Below are 26155 nucleotides of genomic sequence, written 5' to 3'. Positions count from 1 at the left end.
CGGTTCTAAATGACAGGTAGGTGTGTATAGAGCTATTAAAAGCTATTAATTTTTGAGCTATTCATCCTCGGGGGGCATGTGGTTGCCGCCGCCAGGGCCGGCGTTAGCCTCGACGCGGAGGTGGATCGGGCGGGTAGGTGGTTTGGCCGTGTGTGGGAGGAGAAAGGAACTCTCCCCCCACTGGCCACCGGTGTCTGGGCACCCCTGAAGTAGTTACTTCGCCTGGCATGGGTCCTCCTGAGTACGCTACATACTATCATACATACTGTCGGGAGTCCGTTGTCAGAAGTGATCCGCATATCATCTAAATATGGCTCGAAACGATGGGGTAATATTGACCCGGTCACTTCACTCGATTGTGAGATGTTCTCGTCTTCAAAAAGAGCTTCCGTGTGAGAAGAGGGGTCAGAAAAAAATCTGAAAATCTCCCTCGTTCCACTCCTATAGCAGGTGCCACTACGTGTTTTCTATGGCGACTGTCCGAGTGTAACATCTGCAAATGATGTTGCAGGCAATATGGCTGCCACCGGGATGTCGAGTAAGACTTCCGCAACTTTGCGCATTAATGACACGCTCTCCACTCATTTTTTTTTTTCATATAGACATTGAAGTAAATAGTATTACATGTAGTTTTCATAATAATATCTATTTTAAAATGTATATATGCCTGTCAGTTGACCTTCAAGTTGTGTAGTTGTTGTAAAGCCACAGCATACCCTTTTCTTGTGGGGGAAACAACCCAGAACAGTTTACAATGTGTGCCGTGGTGAGAGGAAATGAATCACCCTGCTTATTGTAAATGTCATTAAATTACTCAATTACTCAGGTGTGGTATACAGTAAGCAAATACAGGATACATTATTTATTTATTTGCTGTCATGTCTGTTATGAGTTGTGCTCTGTAATATTGATACCACATACCTGGGCCATATCATCCAAGCAGTTGAAGATGTACTTGCGCGCCTCCTTGGACTTGATCCCTGTTTCTCCCTCATGGTCCTCAGGAGTCTGTTGGAGACATAAAGCAGATGTTCCTCTCAAACCCTCAGCACGCTTCCCCTCTAGACCTGCACTATTTATATCTGACTCATTATAGCCTCTTGTCGCTGATGTACAGCAGGACTCATCTTGCCCATTGAGCAAACACCAGGGTCACGTACAAACGCTCATCTAACATTGCATGATTGGGGAAAAACAAGCAGATGCATGAACAAATATACAGTCCGTTGCATTGGAGGTTGGGATGACTCAAGAACCCGTGCAGCTTACTCTCAATAAAGTATAAGCTGTTCCGTATCTTTCTATCTGCATGTCTTTATGTGGTCACTTGGCAAAAAAAAAAAAAAAAAAAAATGACTTCAAAAAACACAATCTTTGGTGTATCTTTCCAAAATAATATGACTAATTTGAAAATAAAAGTACAACTGACTAATTTTCACTTGAGGAAATGCCAAATGTCCATCCACCCAAAACTGTTACAGAGGCATGTAAATCAAGCAGCTAAAAGAATGCGCAATGTACAAACAAAATACAGTCCATGAAGTTTAAAAAAACCATATGGACATCAACACAGCTGCTCATCGATTTGCCACCATGAGTTCATAATCAAGATAGTGACTTTTTACACATGACATTGCGTAGGCTAAAGTTCAAGCACTCGTCATATTTCCTTTAAGCACAGCTGTTACTTGCTGTAGATATTGACACATACATGATACATCTAAAATAAATCACAGTCAGTGAAGAAAAGCAGAAGACTAAAATTGGGTTCGGAACAAAATAATAAAACATGAAACGATGTGGTTAAAAATCATGTACTAGGAAGAGATGCATTTGATAATAAATTCTGAATGTTTGTGATCAAATATCACTCTTTTTGAACTCATGGCTAGTTGGCCTCTAGAGTACAAGAGCACTTACATGATGCTCAATTTGACAGGATAACACCGCTCTTGTGGCTAAAGTAATACGTCTGTCATGCCTTTTTCCTATCATACAAAACTGTATTTGCAGTGGGGTTTTTCTGTTTTAATGACAATCCATTGGCACAAATTGTGCAGCTTTGTTTTAGAGGGAATAAGACACCATCTAAATCTTTGACCACATTGAAGATCTTTCACATTGTCTGTGAAAAGACTGTGCAGTGATCTGACTTGCTTATCATTGACACAAAATATTGGTCAGAAATGCTAGCAATAAACAGTGTAACATTGTACAATTTCGTTCATATTGATGTGTGTATTTTTTGCATGTGTCTGTAATGTTTTTTTTGTTATTTTTGTTCACAATTTTTAGATCAGTTTGGATGTACCTTAAGTCTCCACAGAGGATAGGTTGAGTCGGTCTCTCTGTTGAAGAACCTGGTGGTCTTTGTCCCTGCACTCAAAAGATATTCTGCAGGCAGACCCTGAGTCTGTGAGATGTACCGGATCTTCAAGACAAAAAAGTAAGACAAAAAAAGTTCAAGAGTGCTCTTCTTTCTGCAATTTGAGGACAAAGAACATTTCAGAAAGCTAAGAATACAAGCGTCAATTCAAATGTAGCAATTATTTACAAATGAGACATTTTCCCAAGCTTGTGTTGAACCCATTAAGTTTGTTTGGTGTGGAGGCAGATCTCTGCCATGATCTTGCCATAGATTCTGATTGAGGAAATTCAGCAAGGTCTCGCTCTGGAGCACAGGAGCCCACTAATTGGACAAGTGACACAGTGGCATATGTTGCTATAAACGGGGGTGTCGTGCTACCCATTAAAAAAAAAAATCCCACTGATAGCACACATGTACGCTTATGTGTGTGTGTGCAAGCATCCAAAAAAACAATCAAGGACTGAGGATCCAAAAAGTTGTTGAAAGTCAACTGAGGGTCCAATACCTGATCGTACTCAGAGGCTCCAGGATAGAGTGGCCATCCCAAGAAGAGCTCAGCTATCACACAGCCAAGGGACCACATGTCTATCGCCTCACAGAACGGCAGGCCCAGGATGATTTCCGGAGCTCTGTGTGGTGAAGGTGAAGAAGAAAAGAAAAATAGGAAGAAAAGAGAGAAAGAAAGGAAAGAGAGAAGAAAAAGAAACAAATAAAGACCATCGCTTACAGGGAGGTTCTCCTTACTTTTTTCCTCATTATTTTTAATGTGATCACATTAGATGGAACTGCTCCTATCATAATAGAACTTTACTGTCATTGACACTTATATTAAAACCTCACACACACACACATGCGCGCACACACATGCGCGCGCGCACACACACACACACACACACACACACACACCACACACACACACACACACACAGATGTGAAAGAGGCACCAGCCATGCAAAGAGCTTATTTTCACACATAATGTGAGCTTGCTGGGGGACGACAGATACTAAGTGAAAATTCAGAGCAAGAGGAGTGAGCTGTCCATAAACAGGAGCAATAAGATACAAACTAACGGCATTATCTTTGGACATAACTACACTTTGGTGACATGACAATAAGTGGAATTTTGGATTTTTTTTTTAATAGAAACGTGATTACCATCTCCAATCATCCATCTTCAGATGACCCTGCACTACAAAAATCACAGGGCCCAAATAGAGGCTAGCCATTCAGAATAGGAACAAGAACAGTGCCAAATCGTTGCTGACTTGGGGCTGGGCATGTAGTACAAGCTAAATTATGTAAAACATTTGCAGGGCACATGTAAACAATCAGAATCATCTTTCATTTTTCTGTCAAAACACACACAATGAATTTTTTTTCTGGCAGTTGGAGCCACTCTAGTACGACAACACACTGTCAATTGACAGAATACTTTTGAGACATGATGGTACATAAAACACAATCACTGAGCAATAAAATGTCATCAGTAATGTGATATAATTTTTTTTTCTTAAGCAGTTACAGCAGTTTGAAATGATTAATAGAACTGGACTATTGTCCAGTGTAAAGACCACGTGCAAACTTCAGGAAACGTGTGCAGTTTAAAGTGACTAGTAGTGAGATAATTTGATGACTTGTATTGAAATAATTTGGGGCAATGGTAATTGTCCAAATGTTGCAGACGCTTCTCAGGCACATGAGTGGCCAGGATTGGTCAACAACCGTTGAGTAAATAGTGCAGCGTGGCTAGACTATTACAGTGAGTGCATAAGTAAGCCTTAAAGAGTTGTGACAACAAACTTAAGACAAAAGACAAAATTGGCAGGTTGTTGTAATGAAATTGAAAGTTATTTGTTTAAGAACTTAATGGCCAAGGAGAAGAAGCTGTTCGAATGTCTGCTTGTTTTAGTTTGCATTGATGGGTAGTGGCTAACTGAAGGAAGGAGCTGGAAAAAGAACAGGATTTTGCATTTTTTCATTTTAGTTCTGGCAGTGTGCAAATACTCAAGGGTGGGTACCAACAATCTCTTCAGCAGTTTTGATTGCCCTTTGCAGACGGAGTGTGTCCTTTCTTTAGCAGTAGCAAACCAGATTGTGATGGAGCTACACAGTACTGATTTGATGATTCGATGAGCAGTGTGTAGAACTGTCTCAGCAGCTCTCATGGCAGGCTGTGCTTCCTTGGAAGCCGCAGGAAGGACTTCCTCCGCAAGCCCTTTTTGAGGATGGAATTGATGTTGATCTACCACTTCTGGTCCCAGGAGACTGAAATTCCCAGGAACTTGAAAGTCTCAATCGTTGACATAGGACATTTGGACAACATGAGGGGCAGCTGTGGCGAAGGATGTTTCCTGAATTCCACGATCATCACTCCATTCTTGAGCGTGTTCAGCTCCAGGTTGTATTGGCTGCACCACAGCCCCAGGCACTCCACTTCCTGTCGATACACAGACTCATCACCTCACTACTTTGATATTGACTGTGGTGTCATCTGCAAACTGCAGGAGTTTGAAAGGCGGGTATGTTGAAGTGCAGTCATTCATGTAGAGAGAAAAAAAGAAGATACAACTTTGGAGCGCCACTGTGATGGTGGTGCCTAGATGAGGTGGTGTCCTAACCTGCTGTGTCAAGGGTCATCTGGCAGATGGCAGGCGAGACGGTGAGCTGGAGAAGGTTTGAGGAGAGGAGTTCGGGGATGACTGTGTTGAACACAAAGCTGAAGTCCATGAACGGGATTCTGGTGTAGTTCTGCACGCCGTGAAGGTGTTCTCACATGATGTGCAGTCCCATGTTGACTTCATCATCCCCAGTCTTGTTTGCTCTGTATGGGAACTCCAGGGCATCCAGGAGGGGATGTGTGACGCTCTTGAGGCGGTCCAGCACAAGGCTGCACTCGGGGACATCCTCACAAAGCCATGTCTCTGTAAAGCACAAGATGACGGAATGTCCGAACCCTTTACTGCTCTTTGTCAGAAGATGAATCTTGTTCATTTTGTTGGGTAGGGAGCATAGATACACGAGGTGGATTGACGGGATAACCAATCTGTATCCTCTCTTGTAGAGCTTCACTTTGATGCCGGCACACGTCCCCTACATCGCCTATGTCCCCTTGGGCCACAGACTGCAACCGCCCACCCGGTGAGTAACACAAGGAAAAAAATGAGTAGATTCATGAAAGTTGGTGAAAGAATGTCCGGCGTAGGTCCCCTAATGTTTAGCAAGTCTTCCCTATGTAAGTGAGTTGCGTAATGTCTCCAAAGATAAATGAAAAACACAGTCAATACTAGAGAGACCACATAACCAAGGCCTCTGCACGAATAAGGACCATCTTGTACTCAGTACTTCAAGTACTCAGAGATAAACAGTACAAACACTAGAACATGCAACCTACAACAAAGTCTTTTGAGCACACATAATTTATTCTCTTTAAATGGGTTCCATTAATTTCAATAAGTTCATATCAATACTTCACATAGGCTTATCCCAGTACATGCAGATGTACAGTGGTGCAAAAAGATCAGTAGAAGAGATAAATATCTATGCTTAGATGAAAGAAGAATCATGACCCACGACACTCCTGAACCATTGCCAAATTCCAAATACCATACCGTTTTAGCCAATAGATAACTGAACTGATACTCATAAACACTTATGTTGTCAATGAAAAACAATTTCAAATCATCCTCAAGATCACTCTCAATGTGGATGTTTTAGTTCTAATCGATTTCCAAATTTTGACATTTACTACCCAAAAGAGAGAAGCAACCACAGTTGCAATCCCATTTATCAATCTTGATTATTTAGCAGTAACATCAATTACCCAATAATAGCATAGGACCAAAACAAACACACAAATGTGATAATGGTTCCCACTGTCGATTATCACTCCTATGGTACCAGTCATGGAAACAAACAGACTGGACTTCAGAGGTCTGCACTGTGGGGTGATTGGCATGGGGTTCAAAGTTAAATGAATATACGTAAAGAAGCCAATGTTAAATGGTAGTTGCCCCTGCTTGTAATTGGCTGCTAAATGACACCAGGCTTAAATTAATTGACAGGTACACCAAAAGTAAAAGTAAGTTGAGAAATCAATAAGATTAGCATATTTTTTTTAAAAACTATACATTTGTAGCACTAAACCCTATCACTATTCCAAACTCCTGCTGAAATGATCTTACTCTGAAAATACAGCACTAAGCTGACGAAAATTCACTTAAAAAGACAACAAAATGTGTTACATTTCCATTAAGTATAACATTTATAACTTTATTACATGACCAGCAGAGGCTAGTAAACTAGTAAATGGGGCAGTATTTGAGGAGCCACCAAGTCAAAAATGTTGAGGAAGCACTTTTGACACTATTGCACAAAGATAGAGAAACCTCAACACACAAAAGGCCCAGTGACATCTAAAAAAGAACTTCACAAGAGCCATGAAAGAGACTGCAAGCAGGTGTGACCAGCAGTAATAGAAAAGGTTTGTTGAAAACTGAGATCCACACTGGCATGATTTACCAAAAATAGCTGGTTAGTCTGAAAACCCAGTCAATGTTTCACTATGGTGGACAGCAATGCATTAATAGAGATCCTTACTTATTTCATGACAAAATCCAACACTCCCGCAACCCTTGTGAGGATAAGTGGCTGGACTAAGACTTAGAGCTTTAGATAACTGAGTTTACATCCCACATTGCAATATGTGACATTGCACCTTTAACACGTCGTCCTTCATTTCATTAACAATGACTTAACTGTCTTCTGTAATGTACAGAAAATCATGTGCAATTGAGCTGTGACAGTTGTGGCATTTTGGTTGACATCAAAGGCATAGAAACTAGCTACCATAAACAAATGGAACATTCGGAAGTGATTAGTACTCCAGCTTGAGTAAAATGCTTCCATGCACAAATGTGTAGAAGAGCTTCGAGGCCACATGAACTCTGCACCTGTGTGTGCTGGTGAAATGTGTTATGTTGACGTAATGCTTGGATCCATTTCAATAAAAACCTTCCCAGGTTATGCTCTATTGCACTGCTTACACTGTTGGTATGGCTACGCTGCATGTGGCTGCTCATGGCTGCTCATGGCAGAAGCTCCTCTGGTTCAGCCACAAAGATAAAGAGAACGAGAGAGAGCAGAGTGACAGGGAAAAAGAAGAGAAGAATGAAATTGTTGGTCATGATAACTACAAATGGAAATCGTCATCTGCCAGTGAAATGCTACGATGACTCCTGACTGCAGCACACCTTTCACTGGAACCAATTGAGAATATTTTGTCCCTTTCGATATTACTACTAGTTTAGATGCTAGCTATAGTTTGGTGCCCAATTGTACCGTAGCTGAGTCTTTTTTAGCACTTTTTAAAGTAACAAGCATGGATACTTCCACTTCCAACAATACATTGTCTGTCAGTGGTCTTTTCACCTGGCAAGAAACAATATTGAACTGCTTGGATACAACAGATGATAAAATTGACATTTTGCTGACACTCATGATTCATCACCAGGTAATCTGCAGCACTTTAAATTAATCTTGAGATGGCATCACACAGCACCTTTTAATGGGATGTCATATGCAGCACAGACTTGTGCAAACTTTTGGTCAGGGTCTTTCTTGGGATTTCAACGTGCCTTGATAGATCCTTTGTGTTTGGGTTCAAGGCATTGGCCCTCACAAACGACAAGAGTGTATGGAAAAGACGAGAGACTGCAAGCTCACATCCTCCCAGCTGGCTTAGTCATTGATAAGACTGAGTCCCTTAGGGAGTCAGAGATGGCACCACTCATGAATGGAGCCTTTCTTAGCTCCCCTCTCACCCATCCCCACAGTCAGTCCAGCAAACCCCTGCTTGTCCCCCTGTTTCTACCTCACAAATCCTCCCTACATAGTGCCCTTCTGCCAGCTAAACCCCCCTTTCAAACGCCTTCAAACTAGGGCATAGAGGGCCAGACTAACCCTTCAAACCCGCCTCTCTGGCCTCTGCTCTGGTGAACCGTGCCTGTGCTTGGCTGGTCTGCAGGCCCACACATATTAACACACATGCGGACACACAGCTGACTTCACAGGCTGTGTGCATGTCAGGATGTATCCATCAGGCTGACCTTCCCTTAGCTTGGGTCCAGACGGGAGATTGATGGATCCCTGGAAGCTTAAAGCATTTACACACAGAGTATAAACTGACAATCTCACACAGACACGCACATATACACAAGTACATGGTAGACAATCTATAGTAATGGATTAGATCTCTTTCATTGGAGCCAGAAAGACTTCATCATTGGGACTAATGTAACCTTTTTTTTTTAAAAAAAATAGCCAGTCAGGCAGTTATACTGTAAATGGGCAGCAAGTGCTGTATACTGAATGTAAATTGAGAGAGCGAGACAGACAGCTATCCACCAGTAACATGAAAAAGCACTTCATGAGAAAGGAGGCCATCATTAACTGTCCTCTCGAGTATTTTCTCTTCTTCTTTCCCTTTCCTCCCCTCACTTTGACTCTAACCCTCGCTCCATCCAGTGCTTTCCCCTCCCTAATGGAACAAGCATGGGTCTGTGCTATGAATGGCTTCCTGGCTCTCCCTGGGTATTCATCTACATATTCATGCCCCCAAAGGTTTCTTCGCAGACTGGCTGAATGCAGACCATGAAGAAACATTTTTTCTAGCTATACTACACGGTGGTGGTGGACTGTGAAATCAATGTTTGGCCCTCCGTCCCCTGCTTCGCACTTGGGGCTTCCAGAAACCAACTCCATTCCCAGACATGCTTTTGCTCCAAGTCTTTCCAACTTCTCCACCTGGCCTCATAACTTCAGCAATTGCTATATCAGTTGTGTGCGTGTAAGACATTAGATGCAGGGATCATGTAAATGTACATTTATGCAGGCAATTTCCATTCTCAGAGCATCTGCTCCAGGTGGTTGAAAAGTAAGGGAGGAAGCCTTAATCTGGACAAGGCAACCTTTTTCCACAGAGACCTTGAAAAATGTCTCAGCGGGGGGGACATTCTCAATGCTCAAGGTCCTGAAAACAGTCCTCCTCCATTATTTCCACACATTGAGAAAAACTGAAAAGTGAAAGCGCTGACAAGACAGCCAATGCTTTACCTGTAGAAGTACAAGCAGTCCCAGTGGAGTATGCAGTGCATTACAACAAGACAAGTCAAATCATTTGGGGGGGGGGGTGTGTCTTTCATCAGAGTGAGGGATAGGCACATCACATTAAATATGCAGCTGTCATAAAATACCAGGCTAATCGCAACAGGGCTTGCTTGAAAAGGTAAAATTGCAGACGTGTGAACTCTTCAAAAGAAACTGTTAATACTTCTGACATATTATACAGTGATGTAAACTATGAATTATTGATCTCACATGCTTTCAATGGTTGCGCCAACACAGCCTGATGTAAAGTCTAGCTATGGAGAGCAGTCAAGTACTCAAAATTGTTCTTTCAGGTAGTAATATAATGAGGTAGAGCCACCTGGTATATTAAACATATATACGTTTGTGCGTAAGTCCTATTTCCAGTCATCACATATACAATATGTGACATGGGTGGCTTTTTAAATGTTTGTAGCCAAAATAAAGCCTTTATATGAGGTTTGTGGACTAAAGTAGTACAGTAAAGACATTAGAATGATAAAAATGTGAACTTGTAACGGATGCATTTCTACATGTGGTGGGATCTCCACAGTCCCCTGCTGTAAAAGTACTTTACACTGGTTTAACGGAACCAACCTCCTTTAAAGATTGGTTGTAGATTTGGATCCACTCACTCGCTCACTTTCTAAGGATTTATGATTGGTTAATGATGTGAAAGTGTCACAGAGTGAACCTTGAGAGCAAATATAGAGAACACAGAGAGAATGCCTCCAGGCTTTTGCAACACCATTCTGTTAGTGGACTGACTGTCAGACAATATTAGGCCGGTATGCACTGGCCAGACATTGACCAAAGCCTGAGGCATGTGTCTCGCTTTGTCAAATTAAGATCTGAAATTTGTATGACATCATATTTAGAAGTACATCCTATATAGGGATACATTTTTACATTAAGTGTTGAATATTTAAAAATGATGCCCGTACACCCTTCATACAGTTCCGATTATGCAGGGGCCACACAACGTGCAAGCTATTGTGGACTAAAGCCAAACTAAAAAGCGGTAATGCAAACAGACGATAACGCATCCATACAAGAAGTCAGTCAACCAGCTTAACCAGCTGGTGTGCCTGTCACAGAGGCTGAGAAGCATCACCAAAGCAGGCGGAGGGTGAGGTGGTGGTGGGGGGGGGGTGTCTTGGGCAGTTAAGCAGCAGGATAACTGTGGAGATGTGGGGAAGCGGTCAAGTCAGACAGATGGAATTTGTCTCCTTGCAAAGGCATGATGCTAAATTGAGGTCTTGATCATGTTGGAAAATTAAAGTGTATTACATTTAAATACAGCGGTACCCTTAATTATGAACGTCTCTAGTAGCAAAAAATTCAGGTTACGAAAAGCCTCCTCGTAAAAATATTGTCTCTTGGTACGAAGAAAGTTCAGCATATGAAGGGCAAAAATAGGCGGTGGATTTGCAGCCCCCAAATTCCACCGAACATAACCTTCCTGGATCTTGGTTTACAAGTGGCGCAATAGAGCTGCTCTCTCATTGGCTGTGGCCGTAGCATCTTCCTGGCATCCCACTGGCTAGGGGTGACGTCAATCTTTACCCATAACCTTTTTCGTTTCCCTTTGACACTTAAGTGTCACTGAATCGCATGCTGTCACATGCTAGCTACAGTGAAGAAAATAAGTATTTGAACACCCTACTATATTGCAACTTTCACACTTTGGAAAACATGGAGGGGTCTGAAATTTTAATAGTAGGTGGATGTCCACTGTGAGAGCGATAATCTAAAAAGAAAACTCCAGAAATCACAATGAAGGGTTTTTTAATGATTTATTTGTGTGATACAGCTCCAAATATGTATTTGAACACCTGAGAAAACCAATGTTAATATTTGGTACAGTAGCCTTTACGGAGGTAAACTTTTCCTGTAGTTGTTCACCAGGTTTGCACACACCGCAGGAGGGATTTTGGCCCACTCCTCCACACAGATCTTCCCTAGATTAAACAAGTTTCTGGGCTGTCGCTGAGAAACATGGAGTTTCAGCTCCATCCAAAGATTTTCCATTGAGTTTCAGTGTGGAGACTGGCTAGGCCACGTCAGAACCTTGATATGCTTCTTACAGAGCCACTCCTTGGTTTTCCTGGCTGTGTGCTTCGGGTCATTGTCATGTTGAAAGAACCAGTTGCGACCCATCTTCAGTGCTCTGACTGAGGGAAAGAGGTTGTTCCCCAAAATCTCACAATACATGGCCAGGTCATCCTCTCCTTAATACAGTGCAGTTGTCCTGTCCCATGTGCATAAAAACACCCGCAAAGCATGATGCTACAACCGCCATGCTTCACAGTAGGGATGGTGTACTTGGGATGGAACTCATCATTTGTCTTCGTCCAAACACGGCTAGTGGAATTATGACCAAAAAGTTCCATTTTGGTTTCATCTGACCACAAAACATTCTCCCATGACTCCTCTGTATCATCCAAATGGTCATTGGCAAACTTAAGACAGCCCTTCACATGTGCTGGTTTAAGCAGGGGAACCTTCCGTGCCATGTTTGATTTCAAACAATGATGTCTTAGTGTATTACCAACAGCCACCTTGGAAACGGTGGTCTGAGTTCTTTTCAGGTCATTGACCAAGTCCTGTCGTGTAGTCCTGGGCTGATTCCTCACCTTTCTAAGGATCACTGAGACCTCACAAAGTGATATCTTGCATGGGGCTCCACTCCAGTCGAGATTGACCGTCATGTCTAGCTTCTTCCATTTTCTAATGCTTTTTTTTTTTTTTTTTTTTTTTTTTTTTAAACCAAGCTCCTTGGCAATTTCTCCGTAGCCCTTTCCAGCCGTGTGGAGTTGTATAATATTGTCTCTGGTGTCTTTGGACAGCTCTTTGGTCTTGGTCATGTTACAAGTTTGGGTCTTACTGATTGTATGGGGTGGACAGGTGTCTTTATGCAGCTAACGAGCTCACACAGGTGCATCTGATTCAGGATAATACATGGAGTGGAGGTGGACTTTCAAAGGCGAACGGTCTTTAAGGCTCAGAATTTTAGCTGATAGGTGTTCAAATACTTATTTGCAGCTTTATCACACAAATAAATCGTTAAAAAAAACATATATAGTGATTTCTGGATTTTTCTTTTTATATTATCTCTTTCACAGTGGACATACACCTACGATGAAAATTTTAGATCCCTCCATGATTTGTAAGGGGGAGAATTTGCAATATTGCAGGGTGTTCAAATACTTATTTTCTTCACTGTCACACAACTTTTTCGTTTGTTTTTTGCAAGTTTATTCATCTTTCTTCACGATGGGCGCCAAAAAACTTTAGTGGCATTAAGTTGTCTGCGTGTGTCCATTCATACGTGTTTTCTCCCAGTTGTCAAACATTTGCCTGCTCCTCGGTCCCCCACGAAGTCGTTTTCTTCACAGTCGCCCAACACCAAAGGTAAATAAACATTGGGGGGCTTGGAACATATTAGGCTATTTACATGTAAAAAGTGCTTCTACGTGAGAAAAATTAATGTTACAAAACGACTTCCGGAACAAATAAATTTAGTAAGTAGAGGTACCACTGTACATTTGGCTCCACCTCCAACAGAGAGAAAAAAACAGACGACAGCACAGATCCTTTGACAAATCTGGAAAATACACTCTGTGGACTAAATTATTGGAATACGTAGCTATTCTAATGGCACAGAGTAAAAATATGATTCAACCCTTTGCAACTGGAGTCCCCTCAAAAGTATTGGAATGGAAAGGTCAGTCCCTTTGTTTTTGTTTCATACTGAATACATTTGGGTTTCAGATCAAAAAATGAGTATGAGACTAAACTTCAGAACTCCAGATTTCATTTCATGGTATTTACATTTGGATATGTTAAATAACTTGGGACAGGGCAGCTTTTGTGTGAAGCCACCTGCTTTCCAAATGAGCAAAAGTATTAGCGCAGACATGATTAAAGTAAAGTGATAAAGTTATGGTGGCATAACCCTTACTTGCAGTAACTGCATCAAGCCAGCGACCAATTGACTTCACCAGTTGCATTCTTTATTTGAAATGCTTTTCCAGGCCTTTACTGCAGCCTCTTTCCATTCTTTTGTTTCTGGGAGGTTTTCCCTTCAGTATCCTCCTCAAGAGTAATATCCATGCTCTATTGGGTTATGGTCCGGTGATGGAAATGGCCAAGAGATTCCACTTTTCCACTGATGTGGTCCTTTGTCCTTTGAACCAATTTGTCAGGCAGTTTACGGAAATATGTATCCAAACTCGGGAGAAGCGTCATTCCCCAACATGAAAATGACCCAAATCACAACTAGCGAATTCAGTGGGAAAAGGTAGGTCAATCACAGGATCTTCAGCAAATAAAACGTACATTTTACCTCCTGAAGAGGAGACAAAGGGGACAAACCCCCAGAAACAATAACTATAAGAAGCTGCTGTAAAGGCTTATGATTTCATCATTTCAAATTAAGAAAGCAACAGTGTAGTGAAGCCAATGGGTCCAAGGCTTGATGCGACACAACACCTCAATTGAACTACAAGTCATGTGGAGACACGATGATGGCCTAACCAAAATTAAATCAAAATTGAATTACTTGCTTATCTTCTTTCATCTCGTACTTTATTTTACTCAGTAAGCTTCGAAGCGTTTGTGTGATTTCTATTTTATTTGAGCCTGACTGGAATAGCTTGGGAGGGTATCAAAATATCCAATTTTACTGATTTTGAAAGGTGAACAAAGAGATCAAGTTATACCGGGAGAGAGTGGGGGCCAGTCGGGTTTGATAGTTGGTTGTTTGGTAAGAGACCCGATGAAGATCCTGAGATTCTATTTGAAACGCAGTGCCTCCACCACAAAGACGGCTGCTTTTGTTCACAGTGACATAGGGACAGAAAAAAAGTCAGACACTTTCATTCATTAACACTGCCGCGTCTGACTCGAGGCTTTATAGGAAATACAGTGCATTTCTATCCCCTATTACTTTGCTTCACCCAGTCAAAAAGGGCAGTAATATCATATGCTTCCTAATCAGGTTGACTTAAGGTGTGACATGAAATCTTGTGGCTCAAGGCTTCAAGAAAAAGCTACAAGGACACTGTGAGTTGTACCTAACGCAAACCCAGGCCCGATGGTTCTGGTTCTCATCTCTGCCCTCTATGAAAGGGACAAGGAATCTGGACCTGATTACATCTCCGGGTATGAGCGTGCCCATGCATGATATGACACAATGCCACATTTTATGGTAAATATATGCACTGACTCAGTGTGCGGTATGTGGGCTCATGGTTAATTATAGACTGAGAGACACCGCCTTTCTTCTATCCAGTCATTGGACACAACATTAGTACACCTGAATAAACTAAATGAGATAAAACATGTACATGAGTTGTATGAAAAAGGATGTCTTTACATAGGAGTCCTCTGTCAAACCCAACAAGCTGAAGTCCTGGATTACCAATACTTAGTTGTTTATCCCTGTCCTTATGCCACACGCTCCCCTTAAAAAATGTGGATATTAACTATGTAGTTAGTTTTTCATGCTGCATTAAACAGATAATCAATAGTACAGGTACACGCATAACTACAGGACGTGGAAAAAACACATTTAACCATTGAAATGTGTGCCCTGTGTGTATTTTTTTTTTCAACACAAAGAATTGACATCAAAAGGAATAAAATGTGTCTCATTCTTTTTCCTGGATCATTTTAAAATTCATCTGGCTGCTGCTGTTTACTCATCTAGGTCAAAGGCTGAAATAAAGGATATATTGATGTAGCAAGTTTTAAAGTAAAATATTTTGGGACACCTTGTATATTGTAAAGATACAGAAAATACACTGAAATACTGTACAAGGGAAAAAATAATGACTTTGTGTTGACATTCCCAAAGTGCAATGTAATTATTTTACAATATACCTATTGTAAGCTCTTTTACGTTTTTGGAAAGCAAGGATGAAGATGCCCAGGAAACTGCAGCCATATTAATATACAATACTGTTCCCTGATGACCATCAAAACTAGCAAATTTTTTTTTGCACTGCATTTTAGGGACACAGTTCTTCCATTGTAATGTTGCGATTGGTGAGTCCATGCATAGCAATAGGATATGTGCAAGTCATTAGACAAACACACACACACACAACACACACACACACACACACACACACACAACACACACACACACACACACGTCCTTCAGCGAGTCCTCTGAGAGAGGTACAAACTCTGCTGATCGTAAGGCCTTTTTTTGCTACAGATCCGTGCCTTTGTGAATACACTGCTGCATTCTTCCTTGACAAGAATTAGAAATGTCATCACGTAAAGAAATAACAGGATTATTGAGGCTTTATGGGAGAATTAGGATGACGCCTGGTCAGAAGACTCTCTCCCTCCTTGAGACTAACAGTTATATGAAGGGTGTGTTTAGCAGCATATAAATATGCTCAGCAAATGAGTTACATGCAAAAATATTTCCAAATTATGTAACAAAGTCCGAGACATTCTGAAAAACTGTTTCTGTTGCAAGGTGATGTATTCAAATGATTTGTATTCAACAAAAGATCACAGTGGCAAGTAATTCATTTGCCCTAGAAATTGGTGTGCTGCGGTCATCTAAAGGCAAATAATCACCGCTCATTGATAACACCCACGCAGACATTTCATTCCTTTTTATTATATGCAGCGATTATTTTCAAAAAGACAAAGCATGAGAAACAATGAAGGCACAATCGGTGTTTGTTATGTTGTCATTTAAAGGAGGAGGGTTATACTGCTTGTCAATGTAGTCTATGTAAATATTCCATTATTATGGGCAAAATGACATTTCATTTGTGGTTGTTGTGGCCTCAATGTGAGAGACAGCTTTTGTTTCTGTCACAGTAATTTCAAACAAAATTCCAATTGGAGCTTGTCCTGTGAATTTTATTCAATCCCAGCAATACATCTAGGTTGAATTTTAATTTACATGAGCGCTGACTTGTTGGTTTGCAAAATAATTTGACATTGTAAGGTACAAAGGTGGTAAGTGGGGGTTAACAATTCAGCAGATAAGCACACAGCTCATCAGATCATTTTCAAAGTGGATACAAATAAAGGCGATGATTATTTTTAATTCTGCTGATGCATTATTCTACAATGCCCTAAAATTGGCTGGCGACCGGTCCAGGATGTAGCCCATCCCTTGGCGGTGAGGACAAGCTAAGTGGATGAATGGATCATTCTACCTTTAAACTGAGAATGATGGCATTATGAATTTGTTGTATTTTCTACTGACTGTTTAATGAAGTTATATTTCAAAGGCCAGTAAAATGCAGACGAAGAGGAATTTTTGGGAGATATGATTAAATATACCATAATTTACATTTAAGGTGAAATTTCTAAATAATGAAAATACATAACCTGGCAATATTAAATATACTTTATAAAATGTGAAAATAAGTACTCACTCCTGTTATTTTATAAAGTTTTCTTATAGGTCAACAGGCATGTTTACACGGCATGTTTGTTGCATAAAGCTGTGGACCAGTCCATATAAATAAATATAAACTCACTTTAAATAGCAGATTAAGATTTACAAGTCTTTTCCCCTATTTTGGTTTATGAAGTAATCACATTTTCTAAAAGTAAACACACATTAATTGGACACTCTAAATTGCCCCTGAGTGTGATTGTGAGTGTGGCTGTTTGTCTCTATGTGCCCTGCGACTGGCTGCCAACCAGTTCAGGGTGTACCCCGCCTCCTCCCCATTGACAGCTGGGATAGGCTCCAGCACTCCCCGCGACCCTCGTGAGGATATGTGGCAAAGAAAATGGATGGGATGGAAAGTAAACACAACATTATGATATTTATAATAATATCTTATTTTGTAACTCAAATTCCCATCCAGGTGTTTTTTTTTAATTTGTATTTACTTATTTATTTGTCTTGGCCGACTTTGACAAGAGGGAACATCTTCACAATCTGCACACATTCTTGTTATGGATGAGCAGCGTTGTACACTTTCAAGTACACGCACAAAACATTTTGGGTAAGACATTCCCCATTGCAAAAGGTGGGAAATCAAAAACACACTGAAGACTGTGGACTTTTCTGTCCCTTTTTTTTTTGTTTGTGCCCCTTTTCTTCTCTTCAGTTTGTGAACAGTGGAGGGAGCTGCTGGATGAATTCCAAAAGGACACGGTGTGAAATGAGCACAGCGTTGACCTCACACGCCCCAAGCACAACCACTGAGATCACTTCTCCCTGACGCATTGGGCAGGATTGGCTGGTGGAAAAGAAAGAGGACCAATGGAAATTCAAGTGGCGGGAAAAGGAGAGGGAGGAAGGGAGTGTGTGTGTGTGTGTGTGTGTGTGTGTGTGTGTGTGTGTGTGTGGTGTGTGTGTGTGTGTGTGTCTGTGGAGGGGGGGTTGCAAGGGAGTGGTGCCTCAACTCCATGATGCACTTTAACCGACCCTTTGCCTAAAATTGCAAGGGAAACCTTCGGAACAAACACTTTCTGTCAACAACCCCTCACAAACCTCCTCTCAGCTGAGTGCCAATGTGACTGTTCCTTGAGGGAGGTTCCTTGTCCTCATCAGTTTGTGTTGCACATTCCAGATGCAAAAGAATGTGCCCGCCTTTAAACAGGAAATTAGTCACAATGTTATTTCTTTCATAGAGAAGTCACTGACTGGGTGGCCAAAAGAGGGGGCCACGGCAAGACACAGGCGTAACACTTGATGGTTGGCACAAGTTCTGAATTTGTTTCTTCTCTTTTAATAAGTACAGACGGATACACATGAGCACACCTGTCTCCCAGACATCACTGCTAACAGCTGCATCCCCGAGGCCTCTGCTACCCCCAGCCCAAAGACACACTCGCATCAGCCACATTCCACAGTCCTCGCGGGCCCCGAGGGCAGCGCTTGCAGCTGGGCATCCAGTGGGCTGCTGCGGCTCTTCCTGCCCGCTTCCATCCCCTTCTCCCTTTCTCCCTCCTCACCACGACTCTGGAAACCCCAAAGCAGGAGACGTCACTCTCACTGCCAGCCTAATTATTCAAAATTTTGTTCTACCGAAAATGGTCTGCTTCCACTGAGTTCTTATTCCAAAAAAAGGGGTTTAAAAAAAATAAATAAATAAAAAATCAGCAGGTTGGGATGATTAATAGGAGGAACAGTTTCAAATGTTCAATACAATCTCAAGAATATTCATCCCATCAAGTCTTTGAAAATAACCCAGACCGCAGTTCCTTTCTTAATACTCTACATTAGGTTTTGTATGAAATTTTGCTAACTTGTGCAAAAACTGGCTGAAATGCCTTAATTGGGTAAAATTTTCAAGAAAACTTTAGAATTTCTAAAAAAATGTAAGTAAAATATTTGAGAGCAAGAAATAAACCAGTTAGGTCCACACAATATTAATTCATAAAATATTTTAAAGTAACACTGGGAATGGATCAGGTTTATTTTTCCCACGAGACCACCATTACAGAAGTCCAGATATTAGAATAATATAAATCACTTTACATCCTGGATCAAATCTCAGAAAAAAAAAAAAGTTGGTATCTTAAGCAAAGCTCGCACATTTTATTTACATTTTGTGAATTTTTTCATCAGGGAGATATTTGGAAGTTAAGTTTGTAGTCTCAAACAAGCATCAACATTCGAAATAACATGTTATCAGGCTGCATGGGGGCAACTGCATATATTATTATGTATATTCTGAAATCTGTATGTGCATTAGAGAAATTGCAATTTTAACCCATTCATGGGTAGGGTGGCAATTAACTAACCCTTTTTGCCTTATTGAGATACAAAGTCTCCTCACGGGCCACAATCAAGGAAATAATATTTCTTTTTGATTTATGGTTAGGTTATCTGATAACTTTACTAATTTAGAATCTCGTCTCAAAATTAGGACACTGCCCGCGGTTTTCTTAGTAGATTGCCCAAAAAAACAGAATCAGAATCAGATTAAAACACTTAAATATTTGGATATACTGAAGAATAACGTGTGAAAATCATGATGTCCCAAAAATGGGACGCTGTCCACGAATGGGTTAAAAAAATGCAGGGCAATGGAGGAGAAAAAAAAGTTTAACCCACACAAAACAACCAGTGGTGCATTTTAATGTTTGAATGTCAACGTGTGTTCCAATGCCTACATATTAGAGTTCATTCATGCATGTCTGTAAATAGTGATGCCTCAGTTTCATCATTTCAGCAAATGCCAAACCAGTCTGACTGCATACGTCTCGGGCTATTCCCATATCTGTAAATAGAGACAGCCCGTCTGCCATTAAAGCACCTCCCTCATTGTGCCTAGAGAGCCCAAGCAACACAAACGTGTCCATGAATGTGCACATTGCATCTCTGATGAGCTGACACAGAAAAACAAATCTATCATGGGGGGCAGGCAATGGAAGCCACGGAAAATGTGCGCAGATGGACACGCATTGTGGTAGACAAATACATACACACAGTGGGTAAAGTGCACCACTCTTCTCAAACAGACCTGTGACACACAAAAATCCCAAAGGCATGCAGGCTTATATCTCAGCAGATCCCCTGAAATGGAGAGCAGCCCCCAAAGTGCTCCCCGGTGCTCCACGTGCCACATTCAATTAGTTCCACAAAGAGAGTCTTCCTATACCAAAAAGGAAGTCGGGAACTCATTTCTAAATTCTTCTGTGGTATCTGCTTCGAAATCTAGATCAGGGTGCTATGTTTGACTGCTGGGACTCTGGATGTAAAATGTCTCGAAACATGCCAGTCGAGATGAGCTCCGCCTCGTAGATTAAGACTCTTTTTGGGTTTGTCAACTGAAAGAGCTTACCCTCCATCTCACCACTAGCGCACCTTCCTGTTGTTTGCTTTCGTCCAGCTTTCTCCCGCTATGAACGCCTCCAACACACACCCCCGCTCCCCCAAGACATAACTCTCAGCACTAAAACCCACAGAGAGGAAAATACCAGCCTGAAAAATCTGAAGAAAGCAGCACAGCGACAGTCTGAATGCAATATCACTCAGTGGCATTAAGGAAATGCCACAGAGGTGGGTTTATATCTGGCAGAGTCATTTTGGTGGGAGTGTTCTGTTCCTTTACATGGCAACGTAAGGATACAAATATAATGAGTAACTGAAAGACATTTTGCACGTAGATACCCACCCACTTATATAATGTATTTTCTTAAAACACAACCAGGGGTTATAATTTACTCAACTAAAGGCGTTTATAAAACTTGTTTCAGGTTGGAGTGAGACATGCTTATGTTCATTCCCCGGTTAACGTAGAATTGTTACTTCTGTGTTGCAGTAGAATTTGAATGTGTTACTGGCTCTTCTCGATTGAGATGTCCTTTAATTACTTGTTAGTCTATAAAGATCAAAAGTGTAATGCAGTGCAGTTAGAGGTTGTTCCCCATTTGTTTTCTGTTCATCATGTAAAACAGGTCTGCCTTGACGGTGAATTATTACATGAGACCAGATTTATCCTTCCAAGGTAGTCAGCACGCTGCACTGTGCAATGTTGGAGGCTATCATGAGATTATTAGGTTGATTGTAGATGGGAATTGGACTGTGACATCAATTCAAGCCTGCACTTTAAGGGAAAAATTAAGGCAGAAAGGAGAAAAAAGTACTTTCCTGCTGATTTGATGTCTCACAATTATACTGCACTGATGCAGTTCATCTGCTATGCTGATTTGCTAGATTGCGACACACCCGTGGCAGAAATGCAAACTGAATTAGTGTGTATCGTAGCTTACCTGTGCTCGCTGGAACCAGACAAAACCGTAACACTTAGTGGTGACAATAGAAAATAGGAATCACTTGGTTAGAGCACTGGTTTGATAAACCAGGGGTTGTGGGTTCGTATCCCACTGGGGCCTCCACTCCCTGAGAAGGGTTGCGTCAGGAAGGGCATCCGGCGTAAAAATTGTGCCAAACATATGTGCGTTCATCTGAGATGACACGCTGTGGCGACCCCGAAAGGGACAAGCCGAAAGAAACTTACTTTTACTTGCTATTTTTTTCCCCGAGGATTTGTTAAAAGTAAACTGGACACTTAATCTGATATTTGTCGTTTGGATTCATGCATTAGTCACTGAAAAATTGCATATCTTGACAATTCAACAAAGGAATACATCTTTATGTGGAACGGCTACGGTCAAACAGTCAAGGTGAATCCATCCTCTTATCATCTGACTGCAATAAAGCTAAACCTATCAGTATACAAGCTCAGCCAGTTAATGATTTGCCTACAGAAACAAATACAACATACCCCACCCTTCATCCAGCTTTTTATCCTTTGATTGATCCTATCATTAAATACGCAAAGACATCCATAGTGATGTGGCACATCCAAAATAGAGTTCAGGCTGATGGTCTAGCGGTTTCTTAACTTAAGTTTATTAACTAAAAATCATTGTCTAAATCTAGAAAATGAGCCATCAAGTCAATCAAGCACATGATAGGGAAGTGTCAGAGATGGGAATGGGGTTTGTAGAGGGTCAGTTACCACATCACGAGTGGAGATTTGCTAGCAATGGTTGAAAAAGGCCATAGCTGTCATAGAAGAGAAATCTCTTTGATAGTCACTGATTTGCTTATTACTTATGCAAATCCAAACAATCACGGGAAATGCCTGGGCCTTGCCAACAGCTAATTGCCAGAACAATGAGAAAGGAGAGCTTCCTTTGAGCACAGGAGCAAATTAAACATTAGTTGAGAGGGTTTTTTTTTTTCCCCCCTCCACGACCGAGGGATGTTATAATTACCCAGAAAACAGTGCATCAGCACTTTGGACATGATGTGACCCACTCTCACGGCGTGAAGGAGGAAAACAAATGTTTTTCATATTCTTGTAGCAAAGAGGGTGTCTCGTAGGTGTGCCAATGCGGGTGGGGGCAGCGAAGGGCATGGAGAATGATGAGACCAGAAAGCAAAGGCTTGGGGGAGGACAGAGATGGAGAGACACACAGGAGGATAATGTGTGTGTGTGTGTGGGGGGGGGGGAGTGTAAGGGTGTAAAATGCTCGCCGGCCACACTAAAATAAACACTTTATGCAGGTAGCAAGACATCAAAGAGTACACCCACTATTACGTTATTGACCCAACAACTCTCCGCTGCCCTTTTCTCCTAATTTTTAGCAGACGCGGTACACTGGGCAAGAGAAACACAAACCAAGGAAATGAAATGAGAATGAAAGCCTTGCAAATGTGTGCAACCAAAGGGTTATGTCGGCATGCATTTCATCAATGATGGCCTGCGCAGTCGAGCATGATTCAGGCGAAACAAACGAGGCTGCAGCGAGACGCTAGAAGCCTGACGAGACATCCTTGGTTCTGTTCTCCTCTGGGAGAGCGAGACAGCGACCCTGAGCCAGTCAGGAGTGCTGACAACAACCCTTGAGCGATGCGACATGTCCTGGATGACTGCAGGGTGCTCCGCTTGATCTCTGTCTGAGGGCAGCCACAGAGCTGGACACACTCACGCAGTCGATCTAACCTAAATATTCATTCAAAAGGCCCGTCCATCTCTCCCCGAGCCAGACCCCGCCGCTATCTGCCTGTCTATTTCTTACTATTTTGTCTGTCTTCCTGCCAGGCTGTATGAGCCCGTGCAAATATGTCTGGCCGTTAGTAGGTCAGATAGGCCCGCCTTGTAGCACACGGCATGGCTGTGGGAACACATAACGAGTGAATGACCATGTCCTAGAAATCTAATCACCCAGCACAGTTGAATGTTTGTGCTTGTACACACAGATGTGAATACAGCTGTGCAAACAGACATTTATGTATGCTAACGCAATCTCGTGAGAATTTAGTTGAAAATCATACAACAATGTCAAATACTATATATATTATTTTAAAGGTGACTATTTTGATCCAAGAGCGTCACAGAACCTGCACCGCCGAAACAAAGGTTAGGTTCTTCCACAACACACCCCTTAAAATTTCTAAGGTCAAGGTTTTACATTTCAGATTTTTTAGGTAACCAGAAATGTGCACATGTTCTACTTACCATGGTGCACTTTCTCTACTTTCTGTAAACCATCCTATAAAATACTCCTCGAATGTACAGTTTAGGCACAAAAAACAATTTTGGGTGCAAAATTAATCTTCAAATAAGAATAAAAATAATAAATATAACGTATATATACACATATAAAGAACCTTTGGACATCAACACCAATGAGGCTATTATTTTGAAGTTGGCACTGGTGTCAGCGCTTAATGAACCATTAAAAATGCATTCACCCCTGGTGGCTGAATAGATTGTGAGAAGCACTTTTTTATATACAGTAGTACCTAGATCTTAAATTTAAGAAATTGCAGACCATAAAGATCATTTAGTTGTAGCAGCCAAAATCGCAATAACGATAACATTTGATTAATTGAGGTTGTCCAGATGAATTGTTATATTTTTAAAGTAAATGACAACAAAGAGGCTAAAGGTTGCATGCATTAAAAGATATTTCTTAGTGTGAAATTCGATGCACAGTTTCATAATTTTTTACAGTTTGAAAAAAGGTTTCATATTGTATTGTTTCTATGTATCATATCTTACCAAAGTTAGGCATGCGAAAAGTCTAAATTTTGTGTTCTTTCATTTCTATTTTTTTTGTCAGATGGATGGGCTGATTCACAATCAATTAATCAAATGATTGCAAAATGAAAGCCAAACTGACAGAAATCCTCAGTGTAAAATGAGGTTTAGTCAAGAAAGCACAGGTTTTGTCTTGTCATGTGAACCATTTGAACACGAAACTCCACTAAATTCGAAACTACGACTCATAAGATCTGCTCTCATACTGGCATACCATATATTAAATGTAAAACTATCCGTATTTAAGTAATGGCACACATATTCTTAATTTCCTCCTACCATTAACCACACAAGCCATGTAAATTACACCAGTAACTGTACTGGCCCACAAGGAATTGCTCGTTTTTGTGAAATCAGCATTGAAGCGCTCCATCGAGAGCAGAGATGTGAGTTCATGGAAAAATATAGCAACTGTATCAGACAATATATAAGAGACAAAAGGGCATACTGAAGGGTACGGGGACGATAGTATAATTCAGTTGTATAAAACATGGTATAGGTTGACTGAACGGCCAAATCCGCAGAAGACCGCCCAATAGGTAGACCACTGATACTTACCATCAGGTGGCGGTCCAATAGTTCCTCAAGTCTGTTTACAAATGGACAGACAAACCAATAAAAAAAAAAAAAACGATCAACTTTTCTCTCTTTTGCTCTTTTAGTCAAATTAAACAGTTTTCCCCGCTCTAGACTTAATTGGCGTGTTCCCATCATCCTACAGCCTCCTAAGGAGGCTCCATTTGGGCTTACTGACATTAGGACAGAAAAACAAACAGAAAAGTACAGCATTCCATGATTTTATTTTTATTTCTGTTTGGGCTTTGCAGAGGTAATGTAATGTAATGAGTAGTACCGTTCTAGTTTTCAGTCTCTCTCTCTCTCTCTCTCTTCTCTAGAGAGAAGAGAGAGAGAGAGAGAGAGAGAGAGAGAGAGAGAGAGAGAGAGAGAGAGAGAGAGAGAGAGAGAGAGAGAGAGAGAGAGAGAGAGAGAGAGCGCTCTCTCTATCTCTCTCTCTCTCTCTCTCTCTCTATCTCTCTCTCTCTCTCTCTCTCTCTCTCTCTCTCTATCTCTCTCTCTCTCTCTCTCTATCTCTCTCTCTCTCTCTCTCTCTCTCTCTATTATATGTATGTATATATATATATATATATATATATATATATATATATATATATATATATATATATGTATGTACACACACACACACACACTATGTTTAACTATAACTAACACCCCACCACCTCCTTCGTTCGTCAGTAAACCTAAACTGTCCCTTAGACATGCTGGAACCCAAAGAGGATATCAAAGCTTATGTGATTCAGTGGCTATTACATTATCCCCGCCAGCCCCCGAACACGTGCCCCCCCCCGTTATGCCTGAAAATGGAGAGCGCAAATACTTTGACTAGGTCTGCCCTAAACATGAATCACATTCAGGATCTTCATAGCTTCTGTAATGTTTCTCTTTGTGACAACAAACCTTTGAGTCTACTTGAATTGCTATTTATTTCAATTGTATACTAGACAAGTATTTGTTTTGTGCGAGAAGCATTAACAATCAGCAGCAACACATGACTCAGACTATTGAATTTTTAAAGTCAATGTTTGAGGGACTAAACATTGCTGCATAATAATATTTCAACAGGCATCCTGCTGTCCTCATCAGCGATTTGTCTCCCTTGTGTGGGCTCGTGTAGATGAACTGAGGAGACAAGCAACGAGTGCACTGCTTGCTTTCTTCAGTGGAAAGGCATCTCGACAGGGCCCACTATTGACCACATGCACCACGGGAGGGAATGGGCCAATGTAACACAGAGCAGGGGACCAATTTGAGCCACTTAACTATAATCAGTAAATGCACCTCGGTTGCAATTAGTGCGGGGCCACCCTGTATGCACTTGCTTTGCTCATAGTTCTGTCTTTCATTGTGCTGCACAAGAACCTGAATGCAAATAGCACTTGTCATACCTCAGCTTGACAATATTGGTGTCTTCGCTCTGTGTTTCAATCAACGCTTCTTAACAATTTACATCTGTGACAGTAAAATTGTCACAACTCCCTTGAGGTTGAAATTTAAATCTTCATCT

At 41.2% G+C, this 26155-nt stretch overlaps 1 protein-coding gene across 3 annotated transcripts in view; it reads right to left on the bottom strand.

The window, feature by feature from the left end:
• Window positions 1–26155, bottom strand: part of hipk2 (homeodomain interacting protein kinase 2) — an 85270-nt gene that overhangs the window by 21829 nt on the left and 37286 nt on the right. For all 3 annotated transcript variants that reach the window (XM_061822052.1, XM_061822054.1, XM_061822053.1), the window contains exons 3-5: window positions 2874–2997; window positions 2312–2431; window positions 922–1008 (exon numbers count right to left, since the gene is read on the bottom strand). In XM_061822052.1, coding sequence (XP_061678036.1) covers window positions 922–1008; window positions 2312–2431; window positions 2874–2997 — 331 coding nt within the window. The remainder of the gene's footprint in view (window positions 1–921; window positions 1009–2311; window positions 2432–2873; window positions 2998–26155) is intronic.

The sequence above is a fragment of the Syngnathoides biaculeatus genome, chromosome 6, assembly GCF_019802595.1.
Source record: "Syngnathoides biaculeatus isolate LvHL_M chromosome 6, ASM1980259v1, whole genome shotgun sequence".
NCBI lineage: Eukaryota > Metazoa > Chordata > Actinopteri > Syngnathiformes > Syngnathidae > Syngnathoides > Syngnathoides biaculeatus.
Note: the sequence above shows the minus strand (reverse complement) of the source record. Positions and strands in the feature narration are given on the sequence as shown.